The 25519-nt window shown below is 42.7% G+C and overlaps 1 protein-coding gene across 2 annotated transcripts in view; it reads left to right on the top strand.

Annotated features, from left to right (window-relative positions):
- tnfsf10l (TNF superfamily member 10, like) overlaps window positions 1–25519 on the top strand; it is a 66961-nt gene that overhangs the window by 8004 nt on the left and 33438 nt on the right. For both annotated transcript variants that reach the window (XM_034105509.2, XM_034105508.2), the window contains exon 2: window positions 16685–16837. In XM_034105509.2, the coding sequence (XP_033961400.1) occupies window positions 16685–16837 (153 nt within the window). The remainder of the gene's footprint in view (window positions 1–16684; window positions 16838–25519) is intronic.

Raw genomic sequence — 25519 nt, 5'->3', positions numbered from 1 at the left:
AAATTCATTTGTACAACTAAGGTAAGGTAGAAAATAAAGAATACCAAGATATTGAAGTATTGTAAACTCTTGATGGACTCATAGTGTGCAGCTGAGCGATGTTTAAATCTACAGTAGCATATTCCAAAGCCCACTCAAGTCTCCAAATACATAACGTTCAATTTTGATTAACTACAATATTTTATTTTTAATAAATGGTATGGATGTTGGCAGATAGACCCAGAATACATGGAACTGTAGCCGAGTGTTGAACTGAAGGGTTATAACAACATAAAAGGGTGGGCTAAGGGGAAGTCAAGAATTTAAGAAGCTGGAGTTTAACATAATAATAATTATTTATTTTACGCCCTGACCACCTCAGACGGTGAAAACCACAATGCGGACTTAGGTTTAAGGGGCATCCATTTGTTACGGTGCTCGTAGGTGGATGTTGTTTCCTTTTGAAAGAGAAATGACAACAAAAAAACACTTATTTGTATTTATCAGGCATTCAGAGGTAAACAAAAGATATATTTTGCAATAAAATGTGCTGTAAAATTCTAAAATGTCTCGGTTTTTATAAAGAAAGCTCTTGATCCATATCTGTACATGTGGCTCGTCATCTTTGCTCCTGTTTCTCTCCGTTAAGTCATCTTTAAACCCTTCCCTGGGACAGTACGTCCAGCGCACCAACATGAGGACTTCATCTGTTATCAAACATGACAAGTCTCAAAAGTGCCATCAGATAAAAGATGAAAGTGGCTCCCCGAAAGATATTATTCGAGGGTTCAAAGAGAGGAGTGTGTGGCTATGCATATGTTATCTGATGGGGTACAGATATGCAGACATACCACACACACACACACACACACACACACACACACACACACACACACACACACACACACGCACACGCACGCACGCACACACACACACACACACACACACACAGACACACACACACACACACAACCTTGGTTTCACAGCTTGACACATGAAAACAGGATATTTGCATTCCCACATTGGAATGCTCCTTAGGATGTGACTACAGCTGTGTGTGTGTGTGGTGTGTGTGTGGTATCACTTTGTTTGCTCAGTCGACATGGCTATAAAGTGCTGATAAATGCCATTCATAGCACTTTGCTAATAGATGAGCTACATGTGGTCACTGCCATCAGAGCTGATACCTTGGTTCACCCGTGATGTGTTATTTTGTTCATCACTATCTTAACTTAGGAAGGACATGAATGAAGCTCTTATTTAACACATATCTTCCCGTCTTATCCATCAGTTGCTTGGTTTAAAATGTCAGATACAAACATTCAAGAAGCTGAAAAAGGTGTTAGCATTTATTTTGTTGACAGCGACTTAACGGAAAATAGCTGAAGCTTAATTTGATCATTGTTTAACTATAAAATCACAGTTATGCAATAATCAAGAACAGCGGGACATACAAATAAAGTTTTAGGGGAAGTAACACCTTTTAAACTATATCAGCTTTCCCTTCTTTGATTTAATACTTCCCCCATGGTCGGGAACGATTAACAATGTGGTTTTGATGTACCTGAAACTGAGTGTGTTAAATGATACAGACTTCGGGCATATGGATGAGCTTTTACCCGTATATATATGACGTTTCAGTAAATGAAACCATTTTATAATGTATGGTGTTCCTAGGAAACAGATGGTTACGGATTTAATGTATCTAAATTGCAGAATGAAAGTTCAACAATGTGTTGATCCCCTGCAACGAAGCATCCTTCCTCACGTTCATCCATCTTTGCTCATTTCAGAGGTGTAAAATCTCCACATGGCTCCCATCATAGGAAATCCCTTCCATACTTTCTATAAGTGTGTCGTGTCAAAGGAAAGGGGGGGGGGGGGGAACAAGCCCAATGCAACCATAGATAGACCTTGAGTTTGGTAAGGGGTTGTCGAGAATGAAAAACTTATATTCAGGTTATGTCAAAGCCATTGTTTGGCCGTTGTCACCGCCAGAGCTGAAATAGATGATTCGTTGGTCAACAGAAAAGGACATTTTGATTTCAAGCTAAGCTCCAGTCTCCAGTAATTCTTTGCCTTTTCACTCTATTTGACTTTGGATACACCAACACATTCGAACAGTTAATAATAATAATAATAATTCCTTGCATTTATTATAGTGCTTTTCCAGTGCTCAAAGCGCTTTAAGGGAGGCGAGTCCCCACACGTGACTGTGTAAACAGATTTAGGTCCCCACAAGTATAGTAATGCTAGACCACACACACACACACACACACACACACACACACACACACACACACGCACACGCACACGCACACACACACACACACACACACACACACACACACACACACACACACACACACACACACACACACACACACACAGCATGTTCTCTCTGAACTCTCAGTAACAGGACCGCACCTCTGTCAGCTCTCGTTGCCGTAACAATTAAACAACCGGTGAAGTCTTTCCTTCGCTGTCTTTAATCTCTCCCATCTTTTTCTATCTTTCCACCCACTCATGTCCAACAACTACTCCACAGACCTCAGTGTTGGCCGTGCTTTTGTCTGTCTGTCTGACTGAAGAACAGGACTGTGGTTTTTGGCTTTAAATTAAAGCCCATTGTAATCTATCATCATTGCATTTATAGATCTTCCAACCACAGGGAAAACAAAGAAACTGTATAAGCGATGTTCCACTTCCTCAGCTCTCCGCTGGGCTCCAGCCTGAAGCAATTTGTTTGGCTTATTGTCTGAGAAAATAACGCTGCCTCACTAAAAACGGTTAAGGTCGTTGGACATGGCGATTGCAGGTCATCCATGAATCAATGAATCAAGTACTTAGCACAGATTTGCTTTTTGTCTGCAGCTGCTGAACGGAAACCCTTATTAAGAACAACTCTGGGACAAGAGAGGAAACCATGAACCTGTCAGGCAGGCGGTCAAAGCTTCCCTTCAGGCACTGTTGTGTTTTTGGTAGAAGTTTTTTTCTGGTAAGAGTTAAAGGAAAGCCGGTTTTAGAGAGCAGATCTTGGCTCGTTGTCGATTACACCATAAATGTGTCACTTTAGCGCATTGTTGTTGGGAGGCGTGTGGCGCAGTGGGTTGTGCGTTGGTGTTGGGATCAGGGGGTCACAGGTTCAAACCCCACTGCAGTCAGCATGTCGTTGTGTCCCTGAGACGCTCCTGTGGGGATTGTCCTCAGTATTGAGTAAGTAAGTCGCTTTGGATAAAAGCGTCTAACATGTAATGTAATAATGTTGTTTATCATTTTTGAAAGACGCCTGTTGAATGTCTTGATATCATAGACGACTGAAATTCAACTGAAATCATGGTTCAGTTGGCCTGGATCAAAATGTAATACACTTTCCAGAGACATCGTACTGTACTTGTTTTGACCCAAGCACAGAAGTCATGTTTCCAGAAATAGCTACTTGGCTGTCTTGGAGACGGCAATCTTTCATGAAAGTTATGAAAACAGTAGTTTCTGTGCTGACTGAATATAAAAGATCTCAGGCCTTGCTGCTACCAAAATATTATGATGGGAGGGATCGGCGGAGAAACTTCTAGATAGGGTTAGGTTAGGGTTGGCACCGAACCCTAACCCTAACCCGTGAGAGAGAGGTTTTAAAAGGCTGGAAAGTCTTCCGGCTTATTTTTGTGTTTTCCCTTTTTGGTATCTGGACCAAAATACTCTGAAAGAAATACTCTACACTTAAAGGTGGGGTAGGTAAGTTTCAGAAACCGGCTCGAGATACACTTTTTGTTATATTCCATGGAATGCTCTTAACATCCTGATAGCAATGAATATCTGAAGTGCTTTGACAACAAATCCATAAAAAAATGTCATCTGTTGAAGCCGTAATACTGTAAAAAGTACAACCAAGGATTGGATGGCCTACCTGCCTGTCAGCCTTCCATCGGGGCACAAACTTATCTCGTGCCCTCATTGGTCATGTGCGCGTTCGTGTGTGTTGGAGGAGGGGCTCTGTGAGGAAGTGGCAGATTTTCTCCGGTTGTGTATTTTCAAATTCTAGCGATCTCGAGCCGGTTTCTCAAACTTACATACCCTACCTTTAAGTTATTACAAATCCATCCTAAGGGGGCATGCATATAGCGACCAAAGTCCATGGCAATCTATCCAATAGTTAGTTAGATATTTAAAAGTGGATGCATAGATGCTGCTGGCATGTCCCAAAGTCATGAGCTCAATTGACAACATGTTTTTTTATGGAGGGTTGACGGTAAGATTTGACAAACTGATTTAACTTCCTGCTGTAGATTCTCGGAAAGGTTACAGTATCTGTAAACAACACAATGGTGGCAAAGAATCCCTCCATTTGAATAGAAACAGGTTCTCCCACTTTTAAGAGAAAGCAAATGTGTGAGCTGGCAGCGTTCAATGCTTCTCATGACATGTTAATGCCGTTGCTCAACACGCTTCTCAAATCCATGTTGATTGTTTCGATTGAGATGCACATTGAGGTCACGTCAACACACGCAACCCCGAAAAGGCTTTTTATGGTGGAATGCTGTTGTGGCTTTGAAATACAACCCAAGCAATCAATTCAAAAAATGTGCGACTGAATCAGATCAATCCTCTTGGGAAATATGTTTGCAGTGACTGCGACACCGATATGCCGCACACTCAATCCCCCACTCACTGAATGTTTGACTGCAATTGGCAGATAATGATAACCTTTGACCTGTTGTCAAGTCTCGTTGAAGTCTGACACGATAAAGTTAACGAGTGGTAATTTTAAGGGTTGTCTCTAATACGGGCATGTGTAATAATTAGGGCCGGGACTTTAACGCATTAATTAAGATTAATTAATTACACAAAAATTAACGCGTTACAAAGATTAACGCATTTTAATCGCACTTTAATCGCACTTATTTTTACACAGCGGAACGTTTCTCACTGGATGAGTTTCAGGCGTACCGATTATACTGGAGCACCAACTAACGTTCATGACTTCAGCATGGGACTTCAAACAACAACAAACCACGGTGAACAATAGTCAAACATGAACGAACAAGCTGATGAGACCGCTTTGGTCGGCCCCGTGGATGGGACATTTTGAAATTATGCAAAAAATAATTTGCATATCACCGCAGCACATCAAGCCTAAAGTATCGAGTCCCGGCCCTAGTAATAATTGATCAAACTCTTCATTACAGCGGGTACAGTCGACCTTGCTGGAAGAGTGTTTTGTGATGAAGTTACTCTAGTTCTCTGTTATTTGTACATTACATTTGAGTGAAAGTAAGGGAGTTGTATCTTGGTTGAAAGAGTGTAGAGAGAGCATTTTCCAGAAGGCAATTGTGTTTATTGTAGTAGCTGGTCTGCCATTCTGCAAAATCAGTAGCGACACACACACATAAGAAGGATGTAAATAGGTATTATAGTGCATTTAAAAATAGTTTTTAACCCTGAGCTGAACAGTTAAATGCAATACTTAGCAGTTGGTGTTTTCCCTCTCCTTCTTGTTGAGCCTGTCTCGAACAATAACCCTGAAAATAATTCAAAACCGTTGTCTTCAAAATAACCTGTGCGGTCATTGGAAGTGCCGACTTTCTTTCTTCCTTTCTTTCTTCTTGTGGAGTCGTCTGGACCCCACCAGAGTATAAAAACACTTGAGACAGAGGCCTCACTTGAGTCATACTTGCTCGGCACCTCAACACAAAAACTCAGACAGGCATTCACAGTGCCCACCCATGCTGGACCTGCCCACCCACAGACACCAAGAGGACCCCACAGCAGCAGGATGACCTAAACTACCACTTTTGGTAACTTCAGATTGATAGTATTTTGGTCAAGTCCTACCAATTTCGTAGCTTTAATAATATGTATTTTCAAATGAATGGATCAGCACATGGTGGGAAATACATCTGGGAGGTGCAGTTGCGTGAAGGAGACTTGCTAAGTGACTCATTGGATAAAAACACGAGTTGTATAACTACAGATAAACACATACAGACTCAAAACACGAGTTGTATAACACATACAGACACCGAGAGGACCCCACAGCAGCAGAAAGACCTAAATGACCACTTTGCTTTATTTAACCATCCTATTGTCTTCGTCCCCGTCCCCTTACTTTGACCGGTCCTTTTTTAACATAACACAAAAACCATTCATCACCACCAAGCTTTCTTTGCTGTAGATTCGGTCAACACAACAGACATATCTTGTGTGGCCAGTTAAGGAGGTATGTGTGTTCCAGTCATCCGTCACTGGTAAATATTTAACACGGACCACACAAGGAAAAACCCTCCAGTTTCTAAAAATGGACTCCAGGTGTAAACATGACTATTCGTGTTGATTATAGGCTTTATGTGGCATGTGGCGCAGTGGGTTGTGCGTTGGTGTTCGGGTGAGCACAGGTTCAAACCCCACGGCAGTCAGCATGTCGGTGTGTCATGTACTGTTGTTTACAGATGAATGTGTTTGCTATTAACTCGGTTAATTCGTCATCGGTCCACCACAGACCGCCTCAGAAGATCAAGACACGCATTGATCGTCTTTTATTGTGACGTTCATAGCCGGCACGATGCGGAAGCGCTTATGTATCTTCCTTTTACATCTCTCCGTGCCTCTATCATTTCATCTCAGTCGCCTCAGGCCTTTGCATTGGTATGTGCGCACAGGTGAGAAACTGGAAAGCCCTGATCTCTTCTTGCTCTCGTCTTTCCCTCTTCCCGATTCTCAACCACATTATGAGAAACTCAACCCTTGGAATATGAGCGAAGTTTATGGCTGTACTCTCAATAACATAGATAACACAGCTCCCAGACCCATAGACAGAGTTACATCAACACTAAGATAAGTTTAACAACTCTCTTTTCATCTAAGCCTAACATTGTCGATTGTTTTGAGGCACAAGGAAGTTAAAACGAAAGAAAGAAATGACCGGAACGTCAGCGGCAGGTCTCTTTAAACCTTATTGAAACTGGAGGGAATCCAAAGCAGCAAAGTTGACAAAGAGAGGTCATAGTTCCTCGCGCAAACAGGGAGTGGTTTTCCGATGTCTTACTGGGAGGTTCTGAGCGCTGAAATGAACACTTTCATAAATGCATCGACGCAATCACGTTGCATATGCATAGATTTGCATCGCAGCACGCATGCAACAAATCTAAACACTCGTTGGATCGCTCGTGGCATTCCACAGCACTGAGGGAAGCTAACTTGTTTACACACACACACACACACACACACACACACGCGCACACACACACACACACACACACACACACACACACACACAGTCGTAAAGAAAGTAACTGATGCCAATAATGCCATTAAGGCACGTAAGCAGAAGCAGGCTATCTTCAAGACGAGAAAAGGACAGCATATGTGGACCATATGTTAAGTTTGACGTCCTTTTGTGTGTAGAGGAATCCCCACAGCCAGCTCATTATCGAATACTTTTTAGATGACAGGTTTGTTTGCTGATATTTAAAGAAAACTTTGAAGAGGGCATTTTGAAGTCTTGAGAAGCCAAAACCCATAGCAAATTGTGAAATGTCCAAACTTTAATGTCGTCTTGTGGATGTTGAGATTATTTGTGTCCACTCTGCCAGGGAGGTTGTGTTTTTGATTTGTGGGTTTTCCGTCAGCAGGATATCAGAGAAGGTACCGTGTTGTTTTCCATAAGACGAGAAAGGCAAATAAATGCAATCATTTGAACCCAATGCTCTTCTTGTTTACTATACACGTGTGTCTGAACCATGTTATCTTTATTATGTCTGGTGATAAAAATAATTACATTTTACAAGGACCTTTAAAGCTGCAATAAAAGCCGCCTGTTTACGGTTGTGTTTAAGCTATCATCATCATTGATGTTGTTGTACGTAAGTTCAAAGACACAGGACTGGGAGTGAGGTCATGGTAACAGAAATGCTGAATTGGCGGGTTTGACTGGAAACGGTTTGATTGACATTATAATGGCGGTCATGAAGTCTTAATCGCTCCCTTAGTTAGCTACACGGCGCTCACTGTTGGGCTGTGTCACGCGGTAATTTAAGCCGAAAAGAACTAAAACAAAAAGAACCCACAAATCTCCTGAAACTGCAATTGGTGGTCACGATGAAGACTCTTGCACTGTTGCACTCTGGGAATCCGGTTCAACTAAATAGCAAAGCCTCCTTATCAACGGCCATGAATCACTAACTTGTTATTTTGCCGCTGTTATCTGGGCGAAGACATACATTCCCAGATGACTGGCGTTTCACGGAAAGACAAGCGAGCCATTGAGAAGGGGACATAGGAGGGAGAGTGAGGAAGTAGAGGATCAGTTTTGGTGGTTTGTAATCACCTTAGGCCAGGGCCAGGACGTCCTCAAGTTTCACGATGATCCGCAACTTGAGATTAAACAAAGCCTGGTGTCCTTTTCCGTAGACACACCGAGCAACAGGCGACACAAGCGATCGATAATGAGCCGTATGTAGGAGCTACCCACGCATCGAACGCTGTGGTTGTTGATACGCACTTTTCATTTGAGAGTTGAAGCTGGCATGTGAGGCCAGGCCAGGGCCCATGTTGAATTCTGCGGTTTCTATTTCCCAATCCTCTAATGATCCTACATGAAGAAATACTCCCCTGAAAGCTGTCCCGTGTGTGTGTGTGTGTGTGTGTGTGTGTGTGTGTGTGTGTGTGTGTGTGTGTGTGTGTGTGTGTGTGTGTGTGTGTGTGTGTGTGTGTGTGTGTGTGTGTGTGTGTGTGTGTGTGTGTGTCTGGCAGTGGTTTTTTTCAGACAAAAACTTGGCCGGCACCGAGATATGAGGTACTGTAGAACCTAGAGATACCCACTGGTCGTAATCAAAATGAAACGCTTTGTGTTTGAATAGTTGCCGATCAAAACGGTTCGGCGCCAGGTTGCTGCTTACCGTGATGGATTGCAGGGAAAGTTGTTGTTCATTAAAGTGAAGCGGGGATGAATCGGACCGCTTTCACAAATACATCGAAGCTGGCACCGCGCCCGTCTGCCAGAACACACATGACGCATGACGGGTTTGGTACACATCATGGATACGAACCCATCCACGCACATAAACACACACATGTGTTGTCAAATAAAACTCATTCTCACCCTTGCACACGTACCGCACACAACACCAGAAGCTTGTATGTTCATCCAAACACTCGAGCAGGTTTTAACGATCGCTCCGGGGCGCTTTAAACAGAAAAGTGTAAACACACTACGTCTCATCTTAACAGGAAAACGGTCGTAGCTTAGCACAGTTACTTCATAATAAACTAAAATCCAGTTTTCAGACTATTTGAGAGTCACGAAATCTGCCTTTCATCAGTCGTGGTATATCCAAAACCACATACATGCCGATCATGACTCCAATTGGACTGGATCAGGAGAACACAGGGAAGCGCTACTGAGCACGAGTTGTACAAAAACAAAAAACTATGTGGGTTGAATTAAAAAAAAAAAGGAATTCCAGACGGAGACGTTATTTTGACTTCTTTAGGACTCACATTTTAAGACATGGGGCAATTTGAAAAGATTTGTGACTGGGAAAACAATGACTTGGTCCCATCTCTGTTTTGTGACAATGAGAAAGGAAGTCCCTGGGAGGACCCTTCACTCCTTCTTCCCGACTCAAGACAAGTTAAATATGTAGTACAGTATATGTTTGGCAGTCCAACAGATAGTCCTCCACACAGGCTGTGGTCTCGCAGCGCGGTGTAACTCAACATAATGATCCATGTCTGAGTGTGTGTATCTCCCTGCCTGTGTGTTTGGGTAAAGAGATTTATGGGCCTCTGCTAACAAGCTCCCAGCTGTTATTTCACCCCCGCTCTCTTTGTCTGTTTCACCACAGAGCAGCGAGACACACAGCCAAGTCTCTGCCTCTCTTTACCCCTGTGCCCACTGTTCATCCCCCAGCACACACACACATCGAAACACACACACACACACACACACACACACACACACACACACACACACACACACACACACACACACACACACACACACACACACATCGAAAAACACACACACACACACACACACACACACACACACACACACACACACACACACACACACACACACACACACATCGAAAAACACACACACACACACACACACACACACACACACACACACACACACAAACACACACACACACACACACACACACACACACACACACACACACACACACACACACACACACACACACACACACACACACACACACACATACTTGGTCCAGACCTCTGGCCTGCGGGATTTGAGTTACGCGGTCACCTTCTCCTCTTCCTAATCCCTTCAAATTAGAGTTTTGGACGGCCAAGGAACTCCTAGACGAGCACACACACACACACACACACACACACACACACACACACACACACACACACACACACACACACACACACACACACACACACACACACACGCACATTTATACACACACACACACCCACACACCCACCCACACACACACACCCCCCCCACACCCACACACACACACACACACACACACACACACACACACACACACACACACACACACACACATTTATATACACACCCACACACACCCACACACCCACACACCCCCATACCCACACACACACACACACACACACACACACACACACACACACACACACACACACACACACACACACACACACACACACACACACACACACACACACACACACACACACACACACACACACACACACATATATAATTGTAGCCGAGTTTCCAAGTGGCCTTCTGAGATATTCTTTTCAGGGTTTGGTGTCCAGCGAGTAAACACACACTGTTGCACACACACACACACACACACACACACACACACACACACACACACACACACACACACACACACACACACACACACACACACACACACACACACACACACACACACACACACACACACACACACACGGAGGGAGGGAGGGAGGGAGGGAACAGTGAAGCATTGTTCGGAGCTTCCTGAGAGAGTCGGCATCAGGATCACAGGAGCTCTGTCAGCCCGGACCCTTCCTCTCTCTCTGGAGCCCGGCATCACCACATGTACTCTGGATAAAACGGGATTAAAACACATATATATCACGCGTGTGTGTGTGTGTGTGGCCTGCCCACAAGTGTGTATGTGTAAAAGTGTGTGTTTACTCGCTGGACACCAAACCCTGAAAAGAATATCTCAGAGGGCCACTTGGAAACTCGGCTACAATTATATGTGTGTGTGTGTGTGTGTGTGTGTGTGTGTGTGTGTGTGTGTGTGTGTGTGTGTGTGTGTGTGTGTGTGTGTGTGTGTGTGTGTGTGTGTGTGTGTGTGTGTGTGTGTGTGTGTGTGTGTGCGCGATGTTTCCCAAAAGCAGACCAACAGGGACGATCCCAGGCCAGCTCGTGTATTTCGACAACAGTAGTTATGATCTACGAGGGATTGAATCCAAGGCTCTAAAATATGTTTTTCCGACAGCATGAGAAACTTTTTCTAATGTTGCTTCTCTTGGCTCCAAAGGTTCTGAGGTTCATTGCAGAACAGATTCATCAGGTTTTAATGAGGGCAGCATGAAAACAAAACATCATACAACTCGAGGAATATGTTTTTCCAAATCCCTTTTTCTTTGTGCTTTTAATAACATTTCAACACGAGAACAATTACGATATCAAACCAGAACAAAGGAACATTGTTGAAGTCTCGAATGAGTGAAAATGGGATTTGTAAAACACCAAATATTTAGAAAGTACACAGAGAATCTAAAAAGCATTTGTTACAGTACTTTTAAAACTTTATAATTTGACGCAAACTGTCCCGTTTTTTGCCTGTTAGTTAAAACCGCCGAAACCAGAGGCTTTTAAATCACCTTAAAGCTGCTCCATTCTGTCCGTAAATTAAATAAATGACTTGAAACGAGACATTTCGAAGGGGGAAAACCGAGGACAATGATATATACAGACACACTCCTCTTTACTCAGTTCAGTTAACCTCCTTTTAAACGGAGAGTAACGTGAGGTCGTGTGTGGCTGAATGTGTTTAGCATGTGTGTTAGCCTGCGTTCGGCCCCATGGACTCATTACGGCGGGGGGGAAATACAAGTCATCGATGTCAGCACTCTGAACATACACCACTCGGGGGACGAGTTACACGGACGAGAATACAACAGTTATTCGACCAATAAAAAGGCAGCGAGCAGATTATGGATTACAAGCGAGGATTACAAATCCTCCACCGACTTTTGTTCGGGACTAAAAAGTACTTGTCAGAAATAATATCAATTTTCGCACGGAGGGGATATTATTTGAAGGTTGTCAGCTTTCCGTTGAGTCATGTTTTCAAATTGATAGCCAGTGGGGCCAGTGTTGCAATTTCAAGAGTGGAGTAAGGACTTGGCGAAGAAAAACTGCTGTCAGTGGAGCACTCAGCGGAGAAGAGGGAGGGTCTTCCTCTCACTGTTGATGTTAAAAACCTGTTCCAGTTGCTCCCAGGGTTTTCGTAGAGTTGAGAGTCCCCCCCCCTATCTCCCGAGGCTTGCAGGTCTCTACTGGTGTTGAAACGAGGTGATGGAAATTAGTTTACAAGGAAGACAGATGCGAAGAAATGGGTTTTCAGTTTGCTTTTAAAGAAGTCACCGGATATCAGTTCCTTGGCCTCAAAAAAAGGAGCGTTGGATATTGTTGTGAAGCAAATCAATGGCCGGATGATGTCTTGTCATGCCGCTAACTGCTCAGCACATGCAGAATTGGGCTTGTCAGGGTTTGGTAGGATCAGACAGTGGATGAAAACCAAGGAAAATATCATGCCGGGAGATTTGGAGAAGTATTGGTGCTGACCTTTCCTCTTGGATATCTACCTGCTGAGAGAGAGGCTAAACTACATCTGACGTCAACATGTGCTTCTGTCCGTGCGTTGAACTCAAACAGGCTGCGTGGCTCTTGCGCTGTTGGCCCGCCATCTTATACTCTTGTCTGAAACACATCGACAACTATTGTATTAATGGCCTCAAAATGTCAATTGCGCCAAAACGATGATTGCTTTTGTCATGATGTCAATTCAACCTCTTTTGATGTGGCGCCACCAACATTCCTTCATGTGGTTTTGAGCGAAATGTCTTTGAGCAACACTTTTGTTCCTTTCAAAGACATCTTTCTTCTTAAAATATGGGCTAATTACGATGTGTTATACGTGTGTATTCATTAAAGACATGAGTCACCCTTTCAGGACTAGGCAACAAGTTCAAACGTATGTCATGTGACCTCGTTAGCTTTTCCGTAAGCGCCCGTCTTCCCCGCTTGGTTTAATACTTCATAATAAACATATCAGGCTATTTGAGACGTACTAAATCTGGTTTTCACCATTCTTGGTATATCCAAACCACATACATGCTGACCTCGTGCTGACGATGTGGTTTTGAACGAAATGTCTCAACAATGGACCTTTCGAAGAGGTCTTTCTTCTGACATTCCCAATACCAAAAAGCATTCCTTTACCCCCAACATACAACAGATAACGACATCTCTCACTTTCTCAACTTGGTGGAAGTTTCCCTGAGCCCCCTAAAGCCTGAGAAAAGTGAATCAACGGGATGATGTTTCTCTGCATAGCTTGGTTTAGCCTCTGGCCTTGTTTCCATAAACTAATGGAGCAGAGAGTTGTCTCCTAATCTTGTTCTAAGCTCAGTGCAGTGATGTGAACAAGCTTTATTATCTGCCCACTACTGTGGATGAGACGCCCCATACCGGCCTTGTCACAACGTAATGGACACACACACACACACACACACACACACACACACACACACACACACACACACACACACACACACACACACACACCCACGCACACATGAAAGCCCTATTAAGTCTAACCTTTTATTCTCACATAAGACACTCCTTAAAAACAATGAATCCTTCGTGCAGAACCACCTAGGCAGGGAGTGTGTTTTGGCAGAGGCGCAGGGGGGGAAATGAAACCGACTTTCACTCCAATTGTTGCTCAGATTCACTCATCCATGTTTGAACCTCCCCAAAACGTCTGCCAATGTTAACTGTCATCACAAACCCACTCTCTAACAGACATACTGTCTCTGCCAAGATGCCACTGTCAGCAGTTTTTTTTTTACTGGGAAGAGAACTGATTGTATGCGGATGATTTATTACTGTGCATTGTGCTTTGTTTTCTCGCTGAAGGGCAATACAGAGTATATGGTTTGTGAGTCCTTGACAGGGTTGGAAAGTAGTATTTTATATTGCTATGGGACCACATTTCAAATTGTATTTAAGATTACGACAGTATGTGCATCCAAAACATGACTAGCTTGTAGAATATGATGCATGTTACAAGTTAAAATGACCAACAGTATGAAAATGGATTGAAATCAGCTTCACCTCAACCTCAAGAAACTACATTAAAATGCTAAAATGTCAGCAATAATAGGCCAATATTATATGTTCAAATGTAATGGAAACCTATGAAAGGGGCTTTTTTGGATAATTACTTATAATGATACTTAATACTTGATAGTACACGTTTGCTTCTTCTTCTTCTTCTTCTTCTTCTTCTTCTTCTTCTTCTTCTTCTTCTTCTTCTTCTTCTTCTTCTTCTTCTTCTTCTTCTTCTTCTTCTTCTTCTTCTTCTTCTTCTTCTTTTTCTACACTTTTACTTGAGTAAACCTTTGAATGCAAGACATGCACCTCGACTGGAGTGTCTCTCACTTCAATTGCCGTTTTTTTTTAAGTGTTGTTATTGTATCTTCGGTAAACTTTAATACATGAAATTGTTCGTCAGAGACAAACGTGTCTTGAATTTGAATTGATTTCCTAAACCAATGGAGAATACGGCGTTAACGGTAATCGGCAGCGAACACACGAACACACGAACTTCAACACGTGTATTTCGGTTTATTCACGGCATTCGTTTTGTTATTCTACAGTATTGTTGTTTTATAGTTATTTGTTAATGTATACAACCCAATCTGGATATTGCATTGCGTATATTACTTTCGTTGCAGTTGTATTTATGTCTTAAGTGTAATTTGGCTTGGCTTCCTATTTTGTATGGTCATGCTTTTATTTTGAAGGAGAGTTAGCGCTGTTGACAGGAAGTCGTTGTTGCTATGGAAACAATGTGACAGAGATTAACGGAGAAAAAGTAATATCTACATATAAAGACGGAGAAAGTAAACGTTTATGGTTTAGTGTTGGCACCCCCTGAAGAGGCACAAGCTCTTACGTTGATATTGGAGTTTTCAATAAATTCAATTTAAAAAACGAAAAAAAACGAATATCCGAATAACGAAATTGAAACCCAAATAGAATACTCCAACGAAGGAATATTCAGGTACAGCCCTACATTGTACGTCAGTTGACCTGAAGCTGTATACTTAAATGCACTCACTGGAACAATTGCATCTGTATCTAAATCGGCTCATTATGAAATGTTTTAATTAAAAGACATGAGTCACCCATTCAGGACTAGGCAACACGTTCAAACGCATGTCATGTGACCTGGTTAGCTTTTCCCGTAAGCACTTGGTTGAAACTAATTTACACACTTTGAAACGCCGCTTTCAAAATCCACACATGCGTCAACTTGAACTGTTTCGCGGAGACAAAGAAAGACGTAAAGAAAGAAAAAGGACAAAGGAAAGCAGAAAAAACTCCAGAGAGAGAAAAAGACAAGGGAACAGGTTTCATTAGAAAAGTGGGGTCAAGTGGAAAGACATGAAAACAAATAAAGAGCGGGGGTGAAGGAGTGCAGCTCTGTAATCTCTCTCTCCTCATCAGTGCTTGTTATAAAGTCATTAGCAGGGCTTTCAGACCGTGACGCTTACAACCTCCCTGAAGACTACACACACACACACACACACACACACACACACACACACACACACACACACACACACACACACACACACACACACACACTTACATGCATGTTACTGAGCCCCGTTTTCAGTTCCCAAAGATGTTTTACTCGACCCGTGCTGCCCCAAAATTCAGACTTCAGATTGAAGCCAAACAGGAGGCAAAAGGCAAAAGGGGGAATTAAACTATTTAAGCGTAGTTAACTCTTATTAGAAGTCTCGATAAGAATGCACTATGTTTGAGTGTATGTCCAGTAGAAAGCCTTCAGGAAGACCATGCATGCACTCATAAGGATGTGTGTTCTCTACTCTCTGTGAAAACCTGTTTTCCTTTCTTTCATGTTCTTCATAAAAGTCGCTTTAGCACCAATACACCATTTCCCACCCCGAGGATATTTACACTTCGGAAGTGAAGCGTGTTTTTGGAAATGTGCACTGTGTACAGAAATAAATGGCAAAACATGGAGAGAAAAAGTAAACAGATGTGACAAAAGAAACAAGCTGTAAAAAAGCAAACATGCAAGACGGAAGTAAACTAGAATGCATTTAAAGAAAGCACTTTTCTACATGCAGTCATTGGCTTTTTGGATGGTTTCTTTGCGTACAATCCTGAGCTATAAGTCCATGGAAACAGATGTGTTGTATAGCATTGATCAGAGTGTTCAAACAACACTTTGATATCTGTATACGAGTTGGCGTTCCAAGTTGCATTCATTGGAATGTCTCAACACATGAATGCAGCACAAATGCCCGATAATGCAATGTACGAAAACATATGGCAGAGTTTCCGTCGATAGTTGCTACCAGGCACTTCAAATCGTTCTTCTCTTTTTGGATGTGCTTGTAGGTGCGTAGCCAGGGTGTGACAGAGGAGCTGAAGTGCCTGAGCTTGCTGAACCTGAATCTGGATAAAGACCAGGACATCCCCGAGCAGCTGGCGCAGCTTTTTGGAGAGCCATGCATCAAACTGGCCGAGGGCATCAAAGCATACATCTCCAAGGTAAGAAACGAAAGTAAAATGTACTGACTTTCAGAACGAGTACGAGTACAGAGGAGTTTCATTTTAAACCTCTGTATTCGACTTGGGCAAAGAAATCCCACGTTATCACGATTGTCTTCAGCAGTAAATAACTTCCACGGTATTTTAATATTGGTATTTCTACTGGTATGAGTCTCCAGTGAAGGAGGTCAAACAGGGGTGAAGGGTTCTAACTAGTTTGTGCTAAATCAATGATGGCAAGACGTGTTTTTTGTAGGTGTTTTTCGAATAAAAAGCAGCGTATCGTACACAACGCGTCAGAATCAGTCAATAGCCAACTACAATATGTTATAACAGAAATACAGGCAAACCAAAATTGGTGATATTTCAAATATTCAACGTCAACTACACTGTGGCTATGTACGCATGACAATACCAGTCTTCAACCTTAAATTAAATGCATTACTGCCGCGCGCTATATGCTTAAATCATGACGATGCAAACGGATGAGATCCAGACTCTAATCTTGAATCACTTAATGATATATTTTGGATATGAACTGAGCCCTGTGCGGGGGTCTCCGCTGACCTCGGGGTTAGGGAACAGATGGCGTTACAGGGAGCAGAGAAGCACATGTGCGGACTGATTGGGGAAATTTGTCATCGTAAAAAGGGGAATTCTTCAGCTGTGAGGATGTAAGACTCGTCACATACAGTACAGTTATTCAGGGCATGTGTGTTGCATTACACAAATTGAGATGGACGAGGCAACGGAGTCCTAAGTTCCATTTTAGTTTTATTAAAAACTGCAGATGTACCGTTTTATTACAAAATGGCTTTCATTCTCCCAACATTAACTCTAAGGTCTGATCTATCGCCTCAAGCATCACATTTCCAACTTACAATATAACACTTAATAAGACGGTATTTCTCGTACAAAAACCGTGCTGCTGGATTGAGAGAAGGAGAAACGTTATTAGTGTAAGAAATGTGAGAACTACCATCGTTATCTCACACTGTTCACGCTGTGCCTCCATTAGCTGATCAACATGTTTTCCGCAGACAAACATTTGTAGCTAACAGTCAACATACAAGCATTTAAGCTATGTTGTTTATTGTTAGCACCTGCGGGAGGTTGTTGCTGGTGGAAGTGATAGTGCCGGGATTAATTCAAGTGTGTAAGGCTTTGGAGATAAGCTTGATCTTTAACCTCACTGTTTGCGAGGGCCTGTGCTAGAATAAACACGTCTGTCTCTGGCTGCCAACATGGCTCCACAAAGCCATCAATAACTGATAAAACCTCAGTGAATACAAACGTGTGTGTGTGTGTGTGTGTGTGTGTGTGTGTGTGTGTGTGTGTGTGTGTGTGTGTGTGTGTGTGTGTGTGTGTGTGTGTGTGTGTGTGTGTGTGTGTGTGTGTGTGTGTGTGTGTGTGTGTGTGGACTAGCATTACTATACTTGTGGGGACCTAAATCTGTTTACATAGTCATGTGTGGGGACTCGCCTCCCTTATGGGGACAAATTGGAATAATTAATTTTAGGGTGAAGACTTGTTTGTACGTCAATGTAATGTCCCTTGAAGTGATGTATACATGGTATGTGTGTGTGTGTGTGTGTGTGTGTGTGTGTGTGTGTGTGTGTGTGTGTGTGTGTGTGTGTGTGTGTGTGTGTGTGTGTGTGTGTGTGTGTGTGTGTGTGTGTGTGTGTGTGTGTGTGTGTGTGTGTGTGTGTGTGTGTGTGTGTGTGTGTGTGTGTGTGTGTGTGTGTGTGTGTGTGTGCCAAGTGTCTGCTTCGTAGCTTCATCTGCAGCACTGCTTGATGCACCACTGCAATACATCAGACACACAGTTCAAATTGAAGTGTATGTACGCCCACTCGTCGATGGCACAGACACAACAATTCAGGTGTTACCATAAAGCTGTCTTAAGGAAGACGATGTTCACAACGTTCTTTATTTTTATTTTCCAAGAAACTGGAGGTGCCCAGAGTTCTTTTAAGGAACCTTATAGCACATACATCCTGTTATCAGTGTTGTCTGGTCGCTGTACTCGTCACATTACAGGACTATTTTGTAATAGAGTATCTTGAAGTGTTTGGTTCCCACAACAGGGATAATATGCCGAAAATCTGGTCAATCTGGCGGCATTCTTCAAATACTTCGCAAGCAGACGTAGTAGCCAAAATCAAGTGTGAACTGGCTATAATGTGCCTCCATTGGTCAGTGAACCAAACTACAATAACAACACAGGCAGGAATCTGTCCCTTCCTCCTTCTTTGTATCACATGTCTCCCCACAACTACAAACATCTCGTGTAAAAGGATAATATTGCCTCCGAATGTAGGTTAACTGCTTTGGGATGGCTGCCGTTGAGGGGGTTGAGTCAAAGTGTCCTTGAGAAACCCCCACATTACCCCAGATTGCTCCCATTGATGCATAACAGAGAACAACGTCAGCCAATTTGGACCAAAACAGCGATTGTATGATGTCTCTCCGTCTGGAACGACTTGTCTGTGAGAATCAGACCAGAAAAGTACTTTGTTTGTAGCAAGACGGGAATGGACGAGTCACACTTCCCTCAGTACTTATGCTAAGTCAGCGTGAAAAGAGCAATGGCTTCAGGAAGCTGTGGTGATCCGAGAATCCCCCTCTCTCTCTCACACACACACACACACACACACACACACACACACACACACACACACACACACACACACACACACACACACACACACACACACACACACACACACACACACACACACACACACACACACACACACACACACACACACACACACACACACACACACACACACATTTACGAGCCCACTGAGTCACTCCATTGATACAAGTCATCTTCCTTCAGACATAGCCAAGAGGACTTCTCCTGCTCAGTCTGGAAGTCTGGAAGTTCACAGCCGTATATCTTCAGCCCCCTCGTTTCCTCCACACACACACACACACACACACACACACACACACACACACACACACACACACACACACACACACACACACACACACACACACACACACACACACACACACACACACACACACACACACACACACACACACACACACACACACACACACACACACACACACACACACACACACACACACACACACACACACACACACACACACACACCACTGTCTGTCCTTTTCTTTAAAGGTCACCTATTATCCAAAATCCCCCTCTTCATGTCTCTTCTACATCAACATGTGTCCCCTCTTCTTCATGTCTCTTCTACATCAACATGTGTCCCCTCTTCTTCACGTCTCTTCTACATCAACATGTGTCCCCTCTTCTCCATGTCTCTTCTACATCAACATGTGTCCCCTCTTCTTCATGTCTCTTCTACATCAACATGTGTCCCCTCTTCTTCACGTCTCTTCTACATCAACATGTGTCCCCTCTTCTTCATGTCTCTTCTACATCAACATGTGTCCCCTCTTCTTCATGTCTCTTCTACATCAACATGTGTCCCCTCTTCTCCATGTCTCTTCTACATCAACATGTGTCCCCTCTTCTTCATGTCTCCTCTACATCAACATGTGTCCCCTCTTCTTCATGTCTCTTCTACATCAACATGTGTCCCCTCTTCTTCATGTCTCTTCTACATCAACATGTGTCCCCTCTTCTTCATGTCTCTTCTACATCAACATGTGTCCCCTCTTCTTCATGTCTCTTCTACATCAACATGTGTCCCCTCTTCTTCATGTCTCTTCTACATCAACATGTGTCCCCTCTTCTTCATGTCTCTTCTACATCAACATGTGTCCCCTCTTCTCCATGTCTCTTCTACATCAACATGTGTCCCCTCTTCTTCATGTCTCTTCTACATCAACATGTGTCCCCTCTTCTCCATGTCTCTTCTACATCAACATGTGTCCCCTCTTCTTCATGTCTCTTCTACATCAACATGTGTCCCCTCTTCTTCATGTCTCTTCTACATCAACATGTGTCCCCTCTTCTTCATGTTTCTTCTACATCAACACGTGTCCCCTCTTTTTCATGTCTCTTCTACATCAACATGTGTCCCCTCTTCTTCATGTCTCCTCTACATCAACATGTGTCCCCTCTTCTTCATGTCTCTTCTACATCAACATGTGTCCCCTCTTCTTCATGTCTCTTCTACATCAACATGTGTCCCCTCTTCTTCATGTCTCTTCTACATCAACATGTGTCTCCTCTTCTTCATGTCTCTTCTACATCAACATGTGTCCCCTCTTCTCCATGTCTCTTCTACATCAACATGTGTCCCCTCTTCTTCATGTCTCTTCTACATCAACATGTGTCTCCTCTTCTTCATGTCTCTTCTACATCAACATGTGTCCCCTCTTCTTCATGTTTCTTCTACATCAACACGTGTCCCCTCTTTTTCATGTCTCTTCTACATCAACATGTGTCCCCTCTTCTTCATGTCTCTTCTACATCAACATGTGTCCTCTCTTCTTCATGTCTCTTCTACATCAACATGTGTCCCCTCTTCTCCATGTCTCTTCTACATCAACATGTGTCCCCTCTTCTTCATGTCTCTTCTACATCAACATGTGTCCCCTCTGTGGAAAGAGACTCTGAAAGTTTCAGGAACAAAGATTCTCTCTCTTTTTGATCAATTTCTATAAAAACCTGTCTGAAAATGAGCTGATCAGATTTTGCCCACTTTATGATGTCATAACGATGTGTTGTCCTGTGTAACCATTAGCCAATCAGCAACAAGGTAACCCCCCCCCCCCCCCTTATCACCTGAATCTCCTCTAGAGCACCTTTGAGTTCTTTGTAACCAAATGTCTCTCAGAGGGGCGTGGGGAGGGGCTCCTTATTGTCATCTAAAGTAACAGACGGAGAATCAGCACTTTGGAAACAGGGCTGAAACAGAGGGGATTATGGGTAATGCTGCAATGATCTGTTTGGTGTTTCAGCCAATCAGAGACAGGCTCTGTATATATCTGAGACCTGTAATGTATTGATGATAAACAGTATAGTAGGGGACCTTTAAGTCTGTCTTTTCTTTCTGGTTTGATTCTCTCCTCCAATCTCCCCCCCGTACCTCTCACCTCTTCACCCTTCTCTTTCTCTCTGCTCTACGTGTACGATGCAATCGGAAAGTCCTGCTCCATGCCCCTTCGCTCCTCAGTGGACGGGAACAGGAATGTCTAGTTTTCCTCTGGTAACTGCTGCCGACACACCATCCAAACAAATCATCAAATGACTTTTCTCCCAAACATTCACACATGAAGTAGTATCAAGCTTATCTGAATGACCTTCTTTTTTCCAACGGCTTGAATAACAAAGAGACAAAGCAATCTACTCTTGAGGAAAGCATTTTACTTTGTGGCAAACAGTACAATTGGGTGAATTTAAACAACACTGTGGTGTGTTCTGTGTCAGCGTGCATCAGGCGGACATGGTTTTCGAAGAGATAAGTTCAGTTGAAAGGCTAACATTATGGTTCAGATCGAGCTGGCGGACCAAGTAGGGGCCATTTCTTTTTACACAGATGAAAGAGGATGGCAGTTTCAATTTCACCAGTTCACTTTTAACCGTGAAGCAATCATTTCCATTTCCATTGTCAGTGCTCAAAGATGTAGAAAACGAATCATCAGCCAAGCTTTTTAACTTACAACGGGACAGTGGTTGCTGACAGGTCTGAGCTCAAGATGTTTATGTAGTCAAATAAATCAGACTGCTGAAAGGGCGCTGAGGCCTACTGTACTGAACTGTACGTCCTTTATCGAAGCCGTGGGAGACAACTGGTACTTTTCAGAGGCAGTTTTGCAACGATTGATTTGCTGAGGCTGGGAAATGTTCTGGGAGACTGCATCGGCTTCTGACTGGCTAGCTTTTCTTGGCTGGTTCATGACACGTCTTGGTTGGTATCTGACCATCGTGAACAACTGTAACTTTGCTCCAAAGAAAGGGCCAACTGCCGCTTCACGCCAAGCTTAACTAGATGAGTTGTTCTTGTCGTCTTTTCTGGGGCTTATGATGGACCATAGGCCATTTGGTCACAGGTTTAAATCTCATGACGGGGAAAGGTAATTAAAAAGAAACAGATAGAGGTTTTTGAGGTGGCGTTTATTTGCTTTCTTACCAAGAGGTATAGTAAGTAAGAAGATCTCTATACCATGTTCTTATAAAAGCTGGGATCAGGGGGAAACAGCTTGGCTCTGTCAAAAGATACAACATGTCATTCAACCAGCAGCCCTTAAACTCACCAAGCTTTGATATCTGGGTTGGTTATTCCATTCAATACCCAAGGACTTTGTCCTACGTTTAGCCCAACGTCTCGCCAGGTAGTGCCTCATGTTTGAGCTTTTATTTGGTTGCTCTAAGACAGGGGTGTCAAACTCAATGTCATCGCGGGCCACATCAGCATTATGGTTGCACTCAAAGGTCCGGTTGTAACTTTAAGACTATATAAAAATACATATATAAATATATCATATATATAAAATAATGTATTATATTACATCATTGCCTCTGCATTGGATTAGAAAGAAATAGAAGTGACATTTTGAAATAAAAATCTAATTCTGAGAAAAAGGAATTCTATGAAAAAATGCATATTTTGAAGAAAAAAAGGCAAATTCTGAGAAAAAAGTCATATTTGAGATGCATTGTGGGACATGTAGTTTATGGGCGACGTGCTTCTGTAGCATGTAACCGTATAATAAACACATTATATTCTTTGCAAGCTCTTGTGGGGCCACATAAAATGAAGTCGCGGGCCGAATGTGGCCCCCGGGCCTTGAGTTTGACACCCGTGCTCTAAGAGATAATCAATCATCGATGTCTGAAAAACCAAGAATGTATTTTAGGACTAAAGCACGTGTTGTGAGAGAAAATATAAATCAAGTCTGACCCAAGCCACTTGTAAAGTCCCGTTGCTTCAGTATACGAGTTGTTACGCCCAGCTAAGAAGCTAAGCACGTCACCTTATCGCAAATCAGCTCGAAATATGTTAGTGCTTGGACAGAAAAGTATTTATATACAGAAGTACTTTAATAAAGACCAAGAAAGTATGCGTTTGTTAACTAATAACACATTTCTATTAAATATTATATATTTCTAATAAATATTAAGTAAAACGTATCTACTTCTTTCAAGTTTATTACATACCATTATTATTATATCTTTATCAGGGATAGTTTTGAAGTAACCAATATGGACATGTATTGAAGCTCATGGTTTGTGTGCTGTGGATAAATACTTAAATGTAACCATTACTTTGAATATGAACTAAGAAGATATTGGTGTTATAATGTATTTCTTTTAACAAACAAAGAGAAAACCTATAGACATTCTAAACATAGCACTCCACTCAATCACGTACTTGATAGAACCAAACCTTTATTTTAAAGTAGTTCAACTTAATCAAATGTAAAACAACCCTTAAAAGTAAGTAAGGGTGCAGTATAACAAAATAACATAAATTAAACATTATCATAAACTTCATAAAATATATACATAATCATATATATCAAATCAAATGAAGTTTTATTTATATAGCACATTTATAAACGATTTTTGGTCGAGCCAAAGTGCTGTACATAAAATAAAAATAGCCTACAGTAGAGACACTTTACAGCAAATACAACAGAACAGATTGTTCAGAATATCAGTATGAGAAAAACGACACCCTCTGTCCTTAGACCCTCTGTCCTTAGACCCTCTATCCTTAGACCCTCTGTCCTTAGACCCTCTGTCCTTAGACCCTCTGTCTTTAGACCCTCTGTCCTTAGACCCTCTGTCCTCAGACCCTCTGTCCTTAGACCCTCTGTCCTTAGACCCTCTGTCCTCAGACCCTCTGTCCTTAGACCCTCTGTCCTTAGACCCTCACATCGTACAAGGAAACACTTCCAGAGAAAACCCACAGTTTAAGGGAACATGGGAGAAAGCTCAGGGAGAGCAGCAGAGGAGCGATCCCTCTCCCAGGACGGACAGACGTGCAATAGATGCCGTGTGTAAATCCAAGAGATAATACATTTTACAGCATATAGACCGAATGTTAGGAAATGCATGCGTCTGTAATGAGAAGATGAATCCACGAGGATGTCAGCTACAATCCTGAGGAAGCCATCAGGGAAGCAGCATGACGAGACCCAAGGCAGGACCGCAGAGACGGGTTCAGCCACGACCCGAAGTCCACGACTTAATCCAGAACTCAGGATAGAGGATCCAAGACACAGGACTACAGCAAGAGGATCAGCCTCGACTCCGGACCCCGGCTTATATATAGATACAAAACAAGAAGAAAGGTTTGGCTGGATTAATCGGAACAAGAGAATACACAGACACAGACAGAGAGGGAGAAGGTCATTGGATAAAAGATGTATATATATAAATCAGGTCCTGAATTAGCCGCTGATAAACAATGCAGTTTGGATGCATGACAAGTGTGCGAGGGGCTGAGGATGAAGAATGAGGTGAAGAGAAAATAAATGCTAAGCTAATCAAGACGGAAGAGGAGAACGAGGAGCATTCGAGCAGTTTTGGCCGCGGTTTATCTCCTGGAAAATATTATCAAATTGACGTTGGCTCTGCATGTAGATTCCTCTGCTCAGCACATATGCACACACACACTGACTTAATGTGTTCAGTGAGTGAGCAACGACAGTAACGACGTGACAAATATGTGTGTGTGAGCAGTGATGCAGGAAGATGCTAATGGTGTTGTTGGCATGAGATGA

Source organism: Pseudochaenichthys georgianus, chromosome 18 (genome assembly GCF_902827115.2).
Source record: "Pseudochaenichthys georgianus chromosome 18, fPseGeo1.2, whole genome shotgun sequence".
Classification (NCBI taxonomy): Eukaryota; Metazoa; Chordata; class Actinopteri; order Perciformes; family Channichthyidae; genus Pseudochaenichthys; species Pseudochaenichthys georgianus.
This window is presented reverse-complemented; position numbering and strand designations above follow the sequence as displayed.